At 42.5% G+C, this 15370-nt stretch overlaps 1 protein-coding gene across 2 annotated transcripts in view; it reads left to right on the forward strand.

The window, feature by feature from the left end:
* The window catches only part of LOC119883412 (Down syndrome cell adhesion molecule-like protein 1 homolog), a 100273-nt gene that overhangs the window by 71431 nt on the left and 13472 nt on the right, over window positions 1–15370 (forward strand). The window contains exons 10-22 of one of the 2 annotated variants that reach the window (XM_038694044.1): window positions 840–1118; window positions 1581–1700; window positions 1879–2058; window positions 3403–3608; window positions 4707–4803; window positions 4970–5098; window positions 5340–5507; window positions 5693–5763; window positions 5994–6234; window positions 9256–9402; window positions 9496–9651; window positions 11825–11964; window positions 15139–15292. In XM_038694044.1, the coding sequence (XP_038549972.1) occupies window positions 840–1118; window positions 1581–1700; window positions 1879–2058; window positions 3403–3608; window positions 4707–4803; window positions 4970–5098; window positions 5340–5507; window positions 5693–5763; window positions 5994–6234; window positions 9256–9402; window positions 9496–9651; window positions 11825–11964; window positions 15139–15292 (2088 nt within the window). Of the gene's footprint in view, window positions 1–839; window positions 1119–1580; window positions 1710–1878; window positions 2059–3402; window positions 3609–4706; window positions 4804–4969; window positions 5099–5339; window positions 5508–5692; window positions 5764–5993; window positions 6235–9255; window positions 9403–9495; window positions 9652–11824; window positions 11965–15138; window positions 15293–15370 lie in introns of both variants that reach the window. The other variant, XM_038694042.1, reaches the window with a different exon arrangement.

The following is a 15370-nucleotide window of genomic DNA, read 5'->3' on the forward strand; positions in this document are numbered from 1 at the left end:
CCATAGCAACACCGTTCTTCCCCCTGCGGATGGGGCTCTAATTAGAGCAGCTATTATGGGCTGGCTTTAGCAGGGCAGGGTGGGGTGGAGTGGAGGAGTTGGTAGGGGGCACAGGCGGCTGCAGAGTGGATAGTGGGCTAGTAGGCCAGGCTGTGGTGGTCTGGAAGCTTTGGGGGTTCAAGCTTAGATGACACTACGACACCAATCAGTCTGTCCTGTAAAAATTATTCTGAACCAAGTGCGCTAAAAACAAATCAGTCTGTTTTTTGCCTCCTCCTCTGTATCTTTCTCACTCCACCTCTTCTGCCTTTACATCACTCATTCTTCCACCCCATGTCCTCTCGATGCCCCCGAATCTTTAAATCTGTGTGTCTACCCATATTCTCCCTGTGTCTTCACATCTGACTTTCTCTATTTTCTCTATCCTTCACTTATTCATTTCTGCCTCAAATCTCTGTCTTCACCTCTAACTCACCCCGCTCATTTAAACAACCCTCTAACTGTTTTCATTCATCTTTTTTTTTATTTCCATTCCCTCTTTGCCATATTCTGTCTTCTCCCTATCTACCCTCTATTTCACCCTGTTGCCTGTCCTTTCCTTTTTCTCTCCCCCACTCTCCTTTTCATCATACATTTCTTTGACTTGATCTTGCTGTTCTGCTCCTTTTACTTATGTTCTTTTATCTCATTTCACTCTTTTCCCCTCAATTACTTTGTCTCTGCTACATTACTATTTACTTTCCATTCCTCTCTACACACTTTATACTATATTTATACTCACTCTTCTTCCTTCACCTCTCTGGCTTACTCTTTTACCTCCCCTTCTTTACCTCTCTCAGTTCCTCCACTGATTCAGCCCTTTGACTTTCCACCGACTTCCATCGGGAAATTGATGTACATCGCCTGCGTGGTGTCATCTGGAGACATGCCCATACGTATCACGTGGCGGAAGGACGGGCAGGAGATCGTGCCCTCATCGGGAATCACCATCGACACAAAGGAGTTTATGAGCTCCCTCCAGATATCCAAAGTGTCGCTCAAACACAATGGCAACTACACCTGCATTGCCAGCAATGATGCTGCCACTGTCAGCACAGAGAGGCAGCTCACTGTTACAGGTAAGGGAGTAGGGGGAGAGAAAATGTGAAAGTCATATTTGGAGAGGGTTTAAAGGGAAAGCAGGGGTGCTATTTTAAAATGTTTTAAATTGTATTGTACTTAAATACAATTGGGTGACTTGGAAGATTTAAAAAAAAATGTATGGTCAGAATTGAAGCAGCAGAACTTGATATATCTTGACTTTAATTCCGTGTTGAGTAACTCTCCAAAAACACTAAATTCTTCACTTTCACCCAAATTATAGAATGCAATGCATTGGTGGAGATTAGATCCTAGATCCCTATTACACTTTATCATAATCAACATAGCAGATCAAAAGTTTTTATTTAGTGGGACAGCAGCTGATGATGTTTTGAGTGAATACTGTTTACTGACAATAAAGGAAACATTACATATGACAGTGTGGGAAAGAACCAATAGTTTTTGTCTTTTTATTCACTCCTCCTCTCCTCTTCCTCCAGTGCCTCCTCGATTTGTGGTTCAGCCCAACAACCAGGATGGGATCTATGGGAAAGCAGGAATCCTAAATTGTTCAGTAGATGGATACCCTCCTCCCAAGGTCATGTGGAAGCATGCCAAAGGTACACTAGGTACATGAACCCATCTTTCATTCTTTATCTTTGTACTGTGATACCTCTCTGCCAGCTTTTCTCTGTCCATTGTCATGTTCATAGGTTCATACTGCCCATAGTAGATTTAAGAAAATGTAGAGAACATCAGTTACTGTACAGTTCATCATAATCTTCTCTTTCTGTCCAGCGGGTATTGGGAATCCACAGCAATACCACCCTGTGCCTCTGACTGGCCGTATCCAGATTGTGAGTAACGGATCTCTACTCATCAGACATGTCCTGGAAGAAGATCGTGGCTTCTACCTATGTCAAGCCTCCAATGGTGTGGGCTCAGACATCAGCAAGAGCATGGTCCTCACTGTCAAGAGTGAGTATATAAACTCACACGGGATAATGTAGCAGAGTATGAGTTTTTCATGGCATAGATGACTGCAGTGAGGCCATCTAAGATGCTCCAGTGCTCCTGCTTTGTCAGTCTTAATGCAGACACACACTCGCTAACTGTGTCAAATCAATGAGCCGGATCGCACTACTCTCCCTGTACTCTGTGGGCATGGACATACACATACGTGCACACTGATGAATTGGCGGAGCAAAGGTGACCATGGTGTGTAAGAGAAAAACAATAAAGAACAGTGAGTGGGAGAGAGAGAAGGATGTGTGTGCGTGTGTGTGTGTGTGTGTGCGTACGCGTCTGTTACAGGCAGTGAGAATGGAAGAAACTGAATGATTGATCTTTTGAATCTTGGGATCTGTCTACCGACAATCAAAAACACTTTAAGCTTAATCATTATCTGCAATCAATCTCTCCGTCCTGCCCTCGCTGTCAGTAACACCCAGTGTAATGAAAAGTGAAAATGCATAGGAAAAATGTGCATACACATACACACGCGCAGACTGTTAGCATTAAGCAGGGCAATGTACTTTGTAGCATGCAGTACCATGACATTACAAAACAGCTATACACACAAAAGAGATGTTGACGTTTAATTTCTGGCTCTTTTTGGCACTTGCATGCACAGACACATATAGCCAGGTGCGCATAAATATAACTACTAGTTTCTGTCATTACAGGATTGCCACTCTCTCTCTCTCTATTTCTCTCTCTATTTCTCTCTCTCTCTCCTTCTGGTGTTAGTGTTATTGATTGAACCGTTCCTCTCCTCCGCCTCCCTCAATTCTGTCTGTTTCGCTCAGTGGAGAGGGAGGAAAAGAGGAAAAGAGGGAGGGTGAGATGAATAAGTGATGAAAACAAAACAGCAGATCGGTATTGTGTGTGTGTGTTGGCCAAAGAAGATTGAATGTGTCAGTGGTTTTGTGTACAGAGTGTACACGAAAGGTAGATTGTATTGTTTTTACTTCTTAATTCACCTAGACCCCAATGTTAACTATTGGAGAATGAGAGAAGAGGTTTATTGATTTTACCTCATTGTCCATAGCTCTTCATTACTCCACGGCAATGGAACTTGGCCACTCTGAACTCCACCTTTTTAATTTCCATCTGTCCTGCCCTTCTCCTCTCCGCGCTTTTACTTCTTTCTCCCTTTCCACTCAAACATTTCTCATTATCCACTTACGCTATCTTTTCCTTCCCCCTCTTCTTTTTTTATCTGCCTCATCAATCTGTTTACTGTCACCGTTTCTCCCTGCATCCCCCCCATTTGTCCTCCCCTTCTTTTCATCTCACACTCCATTTCCCTTCTCCTTCCAGTCCCAGCAATGATCACCAGTCACCCCAACACTACCATGGCAAAGAAGGGCCACGTGAAGGAGCTGAACTGCACAGCCAGGGGAGAATGGCCCATCATCATCCGCTGGGAGCGAGGGGACACGGTCATTGACCCTGACCGCAACCCCCGGTACTCCATTACCACAAGTCCCAATGAGAAGACAGACGAGGTGTTGTCTACACTCAAGGTAGTAAATTGTTTATGATGAAATCAGAGAGCAACATCTTTTTGACTCTTACTCAACTGACAACTAGATAGTTTTCAATGTTCTCTTTTTCACTTGTTTGAGCTCTGTTTTTATGAGTCAATGTGTGTAGTGAAAAAGCACATTCTACTGGGCTGTGTCCTGTATTTTTTCTGTAGAGTACATTATTAAATCTGCCAGTTGTGTTACAGTAGAGTTTGCTAAAGGGTGACTTCTGTATTTTTCAAACTGGACCCTGCTTTGCCATGTTTTTGTGTCTAAGTGACTAATGGGCACAAATTTTTTTGAAATTGGTCAAGTATTGAGCGAGCACACTGCAGTCGGCAGCAGTGAAACAGGGCTGCATAATCTTTGCGGGCAATTGCACACCATCAAAGTACGTCCACTACAATGATTGCTTTTGCCACTGACAGGCTCAGATTGTTATTATAAGTGTCTAACAACATTATGGAAAGAATCACTACACAGACAGACCTTTTTTAAAGAGTAAAATCCTTTTTGTTTAAGGCAAAGCAGCCGCTATAGTGCTCTGTTCAAAGCCAGCAGACTCCATTGACATTTTACCTCTCTGGTCTGGTGTTTTTTAACCCTTTAAAATACTAAAGTCACACAATAACACAAACAAACAAGAGCACAAAAGTTACACAAAGAAACGACCAAACTAACCAATTGAGTTACTGACTGGTTAAATCATTTATAAATTGAAAGTACTGGCAAAACATTGAATGGGTTTGTGCAATTTTGCAGAAGTCTATAAGGTTACACCTTCACCAGCTAAAGGGACATAAATAGCGCAGAGGGTGTGTCAGGCATAGTTCAGGCAGGTACTTTGCACATGGTGCAAAAGAAGATTCTTGACACCAAAAATGCAGTGTACCAGTGGATTGGTGACACTTCCACTATGCGTCTCTCCTCCCAATCCAGTGCACAGTGAGTCCCTACATACCAAACAGGCATGGTGGAGAAAATAACTCTCACCAAGCTACTTCTCCATCACCGAGCTGTGCTTTACACATTTTACTTCTGCACAAAGAGAGTTTTTTGACTCTCATATTTCCCTTTCTACCTTTCTTCCTACAGCTAAAGCCAGCGGAGCGTGAGGATTCAGTGTTCTTCTCTTGTCATGCCATCAACTCTTACGGAGAAGGACGAGGCTTGATCCAGCTCACTGTGCAAGGTAACCGCTCCTGTATACATGCAAGTATTGTACCAGTTCCTTTTTATATTGATAAAAGCTACATGAACCTGCTCTTCCCTTTATCCACTCAAACACTCTTCTGATGATGCCTTCTCCTACTTTATCTTACCTCCCTCCCATTGTTCCTTCTCTTTTAAATCCTCAGAGCCTCCAGACCCTCCAGAGTTGGAGGTGCGAGAAGTGAAAGATCGCAGTATGAACCTCCGGTGGACACAGAGATTTGACGGAAACAGCGTCATTACCTCTTACGATATTGAGTATAAGAACAAGACAGGTAAGTAAAAAGAGCATATTCTATATTTTACAGAAAATGAAGATAGAAAAGTGAATTTGGCAGTGGAATAACATGCTAAGTTATAGTGTTTTTTCTTTATTTGAAACATTACAGAATAGGCTGAAATTGACTGTCACTGTCAAAATACAAAATACTACAAGAATTTTAGTTCACTTTTAAGTGGGAAATGAGTTAAAACTGTTAAACAACGCTTTACTATTATTACCTTCTTTTTTGTCAGATTCATGGGAGCTGAAGCATGCCACACGAAACATCTCCCCCACAAACAATCAGGCCAACATAGTAGACCTTCACCCTGCCTCTGTCTACAGCATCCGCATGTACTCCTACAACTCTATAGGCAAGAGTGAGGCCAGTAAGGAACTCACCATCAGCACAGAGGAAGCACGTATGTATCTTGATAGCACTGCTTTTTACTAATGTGAATGTGAGCAAATATTTCACTTCTGCTTTTTGTATTAGCTCTAAAACCTGAATAAAAGTTACACACCAGAATGGTGTGAGACTTACTGGAAACATGAATGCTTGTCAGTAGCATTATTCCTCTGCCTCAACCCCCCTATCTCTCTGCAGAGCCTGATGGTCCTCCCATGGATGTGATCCTACAACCAGTGACCTCTCAGAGTATCAGGGTCACCTGGAAGGTAAAACTTTAGAACTATTTGCCTCCTGAATGTACTTCCTCAAATATTATTTGTTTGTGTAGCATTGCCTTACTTTCTAACTTTCTGACATTTTACTGCTTGCAAAGTAACCCAATGTTCTTAGTCCTGATTCCTTTTCAGTGTATTTAGTTTGTGCAGGTGGCAAAATAATCATGCATTGGAATTGGAATAGATGATTCTGATGTCACTACTATCTTTCCGTTCTCCAGGCTCCCAGGAAGGAGCTGCAGAATGGGGTGATCCGGGGTTACCAGATCGGTTACAGAGAGAACGGCCCAGGCAGTAACGGCCAGTACAGCATTGTGGAAATGAAGGCCACTGGAGACAGTGAGGTCTACACCCTGGATAATCTGAAGAAGTTTGCCCAGTATGGTGTGGTTGTCCAGGCCTTCAACAGAGCTGGAACAGGGCCCTCTAGCTCAGAGATCAATGCTACAACACTGGAAGATGGTGAGGGTCGCAATAAAACACACATATACAACATATAGCATGTATGAGAAGGATTTATTGCCTCTTGGTCTGTTTATGAGTGTAAATGTTGGTTATGTTAGTGACCTACTGTATGAAATATCATCCTCTGTCTACCATGACAGATTACACTGCACTTTTTCTGTTGCCATTGTTCTTTTTTGTATTCCCACTGATCTGTGTCCTCAAATCAAGACCATGCTTTGTAACCTAAAATTACGACATTCTCTACATTCTACTAACAAGAATGCATGTTGGCTGCTGGAATCCAAATGGCTTTTACAAACGCCAAGGACACACATAGTCTCACAGAAACACATTCAGCAGCACTGCAGAGAGGACTGAGTGATCCCTGTACAGTGAGACATGTGGAGATACTCCTATTCATCCTGAAGGCAAGGGGGTAGACAGGTTAAATGTTCAGTGAGTGAATAGATTAATGAGTGAAAAAATTACTGATGTGTATGCAAGAAAATGCACATAATGAGACACAATCCACATTACTTTTACCTGACCACCAGATAAGTGCAGTAGTAGCAAAATCACAAAGATGTTCCAACAATTCCCAATATTACAATCTTAAGAAATCTTTTCCTGGATAGAAACCTCTATCTGGATCTGAACCCAAAACTTTTTTTCCAGTTACCTTCTACCAAATGCAATTGACATCTGCAAATAAGTTTGGAAATACCTTGTTAACTAAAAGACAAACAAATGGGTCCAGAAACCATCCACCAACTCCTTGGTGGAAGTATTAAATAAAGTCACTTCTAGATCCATATTTTGCATTGCAAAAAAGAAATGCACAAACACTAGTGATGCAAGTACTATATATTGTGCTTTTTGTACTCTCATATTCTTCTTTTTTCCCACTCTTTATTCTTTACCGTGTGCTGCAGTTTAAAAAAACAACAAATCTGTATGCTGCTCATGCAAACAGAAAGTGTTTTTAATACGTGCCATCTCTCTCGATCTCTCATTCTCCATCCACATTTGCCTTGAGTTTTTCTCCCCATACAAACAAATACAAACAAACACACATGCACACACGCGCACACACACACACACACGTCACATACATACTTGTCCACCCAGTGAACAGTTGGCTGAGCCCCATTGGTCCAGAGCAGACCGAGCCCTCCAGTTCTTCCCTGTGGCTGTCACCGTGGCGACAGTGATATTGATGGCCATTATGATAATAGTGATAACAACAAGCATACTAAAAATAATTATAATTAGCCTGTCTCTCTGTCTGTCTCTCTCTCTCTTTCTCGTTCCCTCTGCTAGCTTCCTGCTGTAATTATCCACAGCTGAGCGCATTGTCTCTCTGCTCTCTCTTTTCATCTTTTTCTGCCCTTCCATTGCTCCCCTTGCTTTTAACTCTCTTCCTCCCTTCCTCCTCTGTCCCATCTCCTCCTCCGTGTAGCCCCAGTCCAAAACTGCCCTTCATTATGTTCCTGTATCCCCCATCTTTTTTCTCTCCAAACTTGTTAGGTTATTTTATACATCAAAAACCTTAGCACTGATTAGCACTCATTATACTTTTTTCTTTACCCACTCATTTATCTGCCTTCCTACATCTGTTTCACCTTGTGTAAACCCTAACGCTGACAATTTGGAGGCACTTGAACCAGCTCACCTCTCTGTTCACATCCTCTTTCAGTCCCCCTCTTCTCGTAAATATGTGAATGGTAAGGGATCTGAACCTGGGCTATGTTTTGTTGCCTTCTAATTATTGAGACGTGGAGCAGGATTATTCATGCAACACTCTGTTTTAGTTTTCTAATCCTTCTTTCTCCTTTCCCTCCCTTCCTCCCTCCTCCTCCCTACCTCCTTTGCCTTCACCAGCTGCAGAGAAATTCCCTGGCCCAATCTCTCTTTCATTGCTCTCTGTCTTTCACTCCACTCTCTTCCTCTCTTCCTGCCCTCCTTCTCTCACAAGTTGACTTCTGTTCATCGTCAACAGTGTGCGTTATTCAAAGCCTGAAAGACTAACGGTCAGCGGTAGCCAGTAGAAAGGACACCTGGACTGGCCGGGACAGAAGGAGGCTTGTACAGAGAAAGAGATGGTGGTTGAAGAGATGTTCCTATACATCAGGCTGGACACATGTCATGAGCTTTTTATCTATCGCTAGCCTGTTTACTCACTTCACGTTTGATATGGAAATGCTGTTTAGGGTTTCGAAGAGGGTTTATTTATTTATTTATCAGCTAGCCAATGCATTCTTAATTTTGAGGACACAATGGCAGCCTTTGCTTTAAAATAATCTACATTTTTCACAATTATTAACCTCTTAAACCCCACCAACCATGCATGGACCAGTCATTACAAACCCACGCTGTGCAGTTAAACTTTGTACAAACCCGCAGAACTTAATTTTTTTTTAGTGGAGATCCAAAAATATTCATAGATAAGAACTACGTCAGGGTAGAATTTGGGGATATGTTTATAAAATAATGCTAAAGATCCATTTGTTGGAATGGGGCAGCCATGAAAACAGAGTCTTATGTGAAGATGAATTTTCCAACCTTAGGGCTACTTAAAGAGAAGATTTAAACCTATTAAACATATCTGACCTGTCGGAATGCCAGATCCCAAAGTTTTTAAAAGATACCAAAAATGAACTTGACGAACTTATGCACAAGACTACTAGAATATTGAGTTGAATATTTCACTCAGTGTAAACATCATATAGCTTCAATGAAGAGCTGGAATAAGCTGATACAGAATAATTATGTGATATTGTCACAGTGTGGAATAAGATCATTTTCAAACCTTAAAACTACTTTTAAGGGGTTAAAGGACAATTAATAATTAGGGATTAAAGAATTCCTTGATTTTGTCCAGTTGAAACGAGTTGTGAGTTGTGGTTTTCATCCTTCTATGAACAGACCTTGTCTATTGAATTAAACTGGATTACATAAGGTTAGATAGCTAGAGACTGTTTTAGATGTTTTAGACTTATCTTACCTTTTCTCTTCTCTCTCTTTCTTTGTCATCAGTGCCTAGTCAGCCTCCTCAGAATGTGCGAGCCATCTCTGTGACATCAGACGAGGCAGTCATCACATGGGCTGAGCCTCCCAGGATGACACTGCATGGTGTATTGAAGGGATATCGCGTCGTGTTCTGGGCCGTTTTTCCGGACGGAGGTGTGTTGAGTGTGTCTGTCATCTTACTTAGACACTATGACTGGCAACATCTCAGTCCTTGGTTGGAACATTTCTCTGTCCTTTGTTTCTTAGAATGGGGTGAAATGCAAAACATCACGACCACCAAGGAGCAGGTGGAGCTCAGAGGGCTGGAAAAGTTCACCAACTACAGCATCCAGGTGCTGGCCTACACCCAGGCTGGAGACGGGGTCCGTAGCAACGTCCTGTATATCCAAACCCGTGAAGATTGTGAGTCCACATTTTAGTTTCCACACAGATAAACCAAACAATGACCTGACTTACAATAAAACATAATTTGCTTTGATCACACCTTTGGGGTAAGAGTAAGGGTTTTTGTTCTTGGTTTAGGCTGCAGTGTGGGTGGCATTGAGCCAGGGGGGTAGAGGGGGTCTTTTTAAGGCTGAGGTTGCTGATTAAAACCTCTTTGTGCTCTGATGTGCCATTACCAGTGCTAATGAGAATTAAGAAGCCAAAAAGTGCATGTGTGTGTGGTTAAGGAGCCTAAGGGTGTGGGTCTGTGCACGTGAATATGCAAAGTGTTGGTGTGGAGTTGAGTGTGTGTTTGAATGTGTACAATGTCTTACCATTGGTGTTCGCGTACGGGTGCATGTGTGTGTACATGCGCTATTGTTTGTGTGCAAGTCTACCTCAGCACCCAGCACAAGGAGAGGGATTAATTCTTTGTGGCTTAAAGAGAATTAATTTTGCGCTTACACTGGCGGGCTGTGGATTACATCTGTATCCGCCTCTCCTCTCCCTCCCTGGGGCCAGGCAGAGGAGAAGGCAGGCGTCTGGAGATGGAAAAAATGAGGGAGAGAGGGAGTGCAGGAAAGAGGGGGAGCAGAGATTCTAAGAAGTGTCATTTCAGAAAAGGCCTTTATTCTGCCTTCCTCACTATATCTCCATTTTATGAGCTGGCCTCACTGCAATAGCTCTTCAAATATGTGTGTTGTGTTAGTGTTTGAGTGTGTGTATGTGTTTGTATTTGTCAGGGGCAAGCTTAGTGTCTCTTTTTCCTTGATGCGGGTTGACACTGTGTCCAGGGGCAACCTCTTCACATACGTTTAGTGTTCTCCATCTCACCCGGCCTCTGCCTTCCCTTTGCCCTCAGATCTGTCTGTAGCATATGGAAAAGTGTTAGCAGTGGAATTGTGCAAACAGACAGTTCCCAGCCTGCCTTTCTCTGCCTCTTAACATAAAGACATAAAGACAGTAGACAGTAAGCATAGGAGCAAAGAAGCCAGAGATTCATTATTCAGTTGTTTGTGCATATGTTTTAATCTGGGGATTTAATGTTTATCAAAGTTAATTTACTCTAAATTACTGGTGTCAAATTCTCCCAGGATGTTTTAACCTTCGAGGTGTTTATAATCATCAATGTGAACAAATACATCTAAATATACCATGAATTACTGATAGATCATTGGCTGTATTAGCATGCAGATGCAATTAGCTTTTTAACAGGAGTTAGTAGCAGTCAGTATTGAAAATTAGTCTTTTTTACCCGAACTAGTTCCTCGTCAAGTAAGGAATAATGCACAATAGATTTTCCATATGGCAATATGATACACAGATGAAGATAGTTGAAAGTGTACACATCCAACGTGATGGGGAGGTGCAGGACAAAAGCAGCTAAACAGAAGAAAAGACAGGTAGTGTGCATTAGGGCTGCAGCTAAAGAATATTTAATTGCTAATTAATATGCCAGTCATTTTCTCAATTAATTGTTTGGTCCATAAAATGTCAGAAACTTGAAAAATGCCCTTTGCAATTTCCCAAAGCCCAACCCGGCATATTGAAATAGCTTGTTTTGTCAAACCAACAGACCAAAACCCGAAGGTAACAAATAGGAATAACAGCAAACAGTCACTTTTGATGAGCTGGAACCTGTTAATGTTTTGCATTTTTGCTTAACAACTAAGTTTAATAATCAGAAGAAGTTCAAGAATTAATTTTCTGTTGATCAACTAATAATTGAATATTGGAAGCTAAACTGTCATTGATAAAAATGTGATGCTCAAAATGTGTCTTATGGTACTGTGCAATATTTGAAATAATAATAATAATTATAATAATGGGGCAGAGTAGAAAATTGACACAACCGAAAACAAGAGGTCTGTCCACCAAGTCTATTCTTTTTCTGTAACAAGACACTTCAGGGGCGTTACAACTGTTATTACATAATCATGGAAACAAGAGGAAGTGACACTGCATAAGGTATCATTGTTACAAAAGGTGTTGTTTGTTCAACTATATAGTTGTCGTGAAAACGTGAGAAAAATCTGCAAATCTCCGCAAGAATCATTGTACACCCTGAAGCTATTCATTCGAGAACTATATATATATATAACACGTTTTACTCTGCCCTCCATTTCACTCTTTGCTCCCATTTATGATTCAGACCCCGGACCCCCAGCTGGCATCAAAGCTGTGCCCTCCTCCGCCAGCAGTGTCGTGGTGTCCTGGTTACCCCCTCACAAGCCAAATGGAATCATCCGCAAGTACACCATCTACTGCTCCAGCCCTGGGTCAGGCCAACCGGTGAGTTACAAGAGGGGTGCCGAGAGTTTCAGGATTGAGAAGAGAATGAAAGCGGAAAAGGGGGAAGACGACCATCCAAATATGGCTGGTGATGAAAGGGACATGATCATTGTTTTATGCAGAATCTAGCTTCTGTTACGCATTTTATTTGTGTGTGTGTGTGTGTGTGTGTGTGTGTGTGTGTGTGTGTGTGTGTGTGTGTGTGTGTGTGTGTGTGTGTATGTGTATGTGTGTAGTCTAGTGCTGCAGTCTCAGCAAGATGTGTGTATGAAATGAGCTGTTCTCATACCGCAGTGTGTGTGCGTGCAAGCTCACCCTCCAGCCTCATTTGCATATCTGCGTCTCATCACGTTGCCAGGACAACCTCATCTGTTCATCAGCGAGGGCAGAAAACAAGCCGACAGCAAATACACACTCTCGCTTACATACACACACACACACACACACACACACATTCATAAATGTATCACACCATGCGTTCAGAGGTGTACATGTGAGTGTGTGTGTGTGTGTATATGCAACTCTCTATCCATCTATCTATCCATCCATCCATCCATCCATCTCTCTTTCAGTCTCTTTTTCTCTCTCTGTAGCCCCCATGCAGACTTCGGGATGATTACTATGTAAATGAGTACGACTGGAGAGAAGGAAGGAGGGATGGGGGGGTCAGACACACCGCGCGGGGAGTACTTTTGTTCCTCTTTTCATTATCTCCCTCTATCGTTCCCCGGATCACCGCTATCTCCACGCCGGAGGAATATTTTAATATCCGTTACAGCAACACACACTCTGTCACTCCTCCCTCTCTTCCTCCCTGAATCTACCCACCCATTCATTCATCTACCCATCTATCCATCCATCTATTCATCTGTCTGTCCATACTTCTGCCTGCAGTGAAGAGCATAGAGAGGACTAAGGAGAAGAAGACAGTGATATACGTGAGAAACAGGGGGAAAAATGCAGAGAGGATGTAAAACAGAGGGGGGTACTGGTGGATAGATGGAATGGAAAAGCAAGGAGTGGGCCCACAGATGACAGGGAATTGTGGAGAGGGACAGGGAAATGAAGAGAGTGATGAAGAGTGATGACAAGAGGCGAAGGGAGAGGTGGCGCAGTAGGGTAAGGGATAGGCAGAGAGGAAAATACAGAAAGGACAGAGACAAGAGGAATGAATGATGAACAGGGAACAGAGGGAAGTAATAAAAAGCCCAGTGGATTCCTCCATGACGGCCTGCTCATAAATGTGAAAAACAACATGAATAGTGGAATCTATTTGCCCAGAATAAACCATTCGGCAGACAAAAACCCAGCAGGCTAGGACAGAACTCCGCAACACTGCAGTGTCTTCGCAGGTTTTACAGGTCTGCTGCGTTTGCAGACTCTCCTCGTACACTGCCATCCTTATTTCATCTGTGCGTGAGCGCCTGTCAGTCAGAAATGTAAGTCAGAGTCAAAATGTAGTAAGACGTGACTTAGAGGGTGAGAGTAAAAGTTAGGTGCTACGTTGCTGTTTGTTAAATGTTTGATTGTTTTCTTTTTTTTTCCCATATTCTTCTAAGACCAGCTGCACAGTAACAGACAGAGCTGTGTGCGTGTGTGTGTGTTTGTGTGTACACCTGGGTGATGGGATACCTGAGGAGTAGATGTAGAGTAGGAGGAAATAAGGGTATAATTGGTGGGTAGGTGAATGGTGACTGGCAGGCAGTAAGAAAGAGAAATTCTGTGTGTGTGTGTGTGTGTTGAAGGGACAGTGATGCGTATATGTCTAGACAGCAGACACATGGCTGGGTTAAACACACTGAAATTACACATCCACCTCCAGGTCATGTATGCCACTGTATGTGTGTGTCTGTGTGTGTCAGTTTATTTGTGTTTGTGTATTTGTGCTTGCTTGTGGACGTGTTCCTCTTTCTCTTGCCTGTTTATTGGACTCCACTCCTCTCCTCTCCTCTCTGTCATTGCTGATGCCTGCAGTAGATAGGCCTCATTAGTGTATGACTGTTCATGATATCTCTGACTGACTCATTTGTCTCTCCCCCATTGTCTTCCTCTGTTTCATATCTCTGCTTGCCCTCCCTGAGGAGAACAGAGGAGGAGAGGGAGTGGGATTCACCCCCCCACAATCCAACCCTCTCGTCTCTCTCTTTTCCAGCATTCCCCTCATATCCTCCCTCCCTCCAGCACCATCATTCCACACATTTTTTTGGCATATCATAATATAATGTGCCCCAGAACCTGTGTGCCTTCATCCCCATCCTCCTCTCTTTTCCTGTAGTACTGACTCGAGGAGAGAATACAGGGCTTGGTTCACATTAGAATGATGTTCACTCAGTCCTTCACATTACGTCTGCCTCTCCAGTAGAGTAATAAAATGATCTTGTCTTTGGCATCCCCCAGATTTTTTTTGTGCTCCTCAGCCCCTATGATACAACAAAGATTTTACAGATTAGAGAGATATTTCTTACCAGAACACAAAAACGAAATACTTTAATGTGTCATTTTTTGCACTCTCATGAAAATGCAGAAAATATCTATATTTTTATGTGTTTTTTTAATTGTGATTTTGCCTATTTATTTTCTTCATTGTGTTAAAATACATTTTGTGGGTATCTACCTGATACATCTGATACAATATTTCATGGCAAACATCATCAGAAACAACAAACTAGTAGAAAAAAACAAGTATTTAGCCTTCTAGCCGATGTAAATATTTTCCTATGTTACAAGGTAGATGTATTTGCCATTTTACAACAAAGGGTTGTTTAATTAGTTAAAGTTTGTAGTTTGATTTGTGCTACTGACAAAAAGCTGAAAGTTATATACAAAAAATACTAAATTTTTCATGGTGGAGTGCTGAGCATGAGTTTAGGAGTCTCACAGCCTGTGGGAAGAAGCTGCTCTGTAGTCTGGTGGTATGACAGCCAATCCTTCTGTATCTTGCCTGACGGTATCAGGGTGAACAGCCTGTGGCTGAGGTTGGTCTTTTAGTATCTTTTGGGCTCTGCGCAGGCACCTCAACTTACCTCACAGATATCACTGATGCTTGGTAGATGGGTACCAATGATCTTCTGAGCAGTTTTAGTCTTTATATAATATTGCATGACATGTTAAGATGTTTGGAGTGTCAAACGTCCTACAAGAATAATAATTCTTTCTCCTTTCTGCTCTCCCCAGCTGCCCAGCGAGTATGAAGCCAATCCAGAGCTGCTGTTCTACCGAATCACTCACCTCAACCACAGGCAGCAGTACTTGATCTGGGCTGCAGCTGTTACCACTGCAGGCCGAGGTAACTTCAGTGACAAGGTCACTGTGGAGCCAGCGGCCAAGGGTGAGTCCTTGAATATACAGTAAAGACATACACTAGCGTTTGGATGGCCAGTAAACATTTGCAGGTCGAAATACGTTC

This window comes from Micropterus salmoides, unplaced genomic scaffold, assembly GCF_014851395.1.
Source record: "Micropterus salmoides isolate LMB-PRFRI ecotype aquatic unplaced genomic scaffold, ASM1485139v1 Ms_hic_scaffold_3, whole genome shotgun sequence".
NCBI classification, from domain to species: Eukaryota; Metazoa; Chordata; class Actinopteri; order Centrarchiformes; family Centrarchidae; genus Micropterus; species Micropterus salmoides.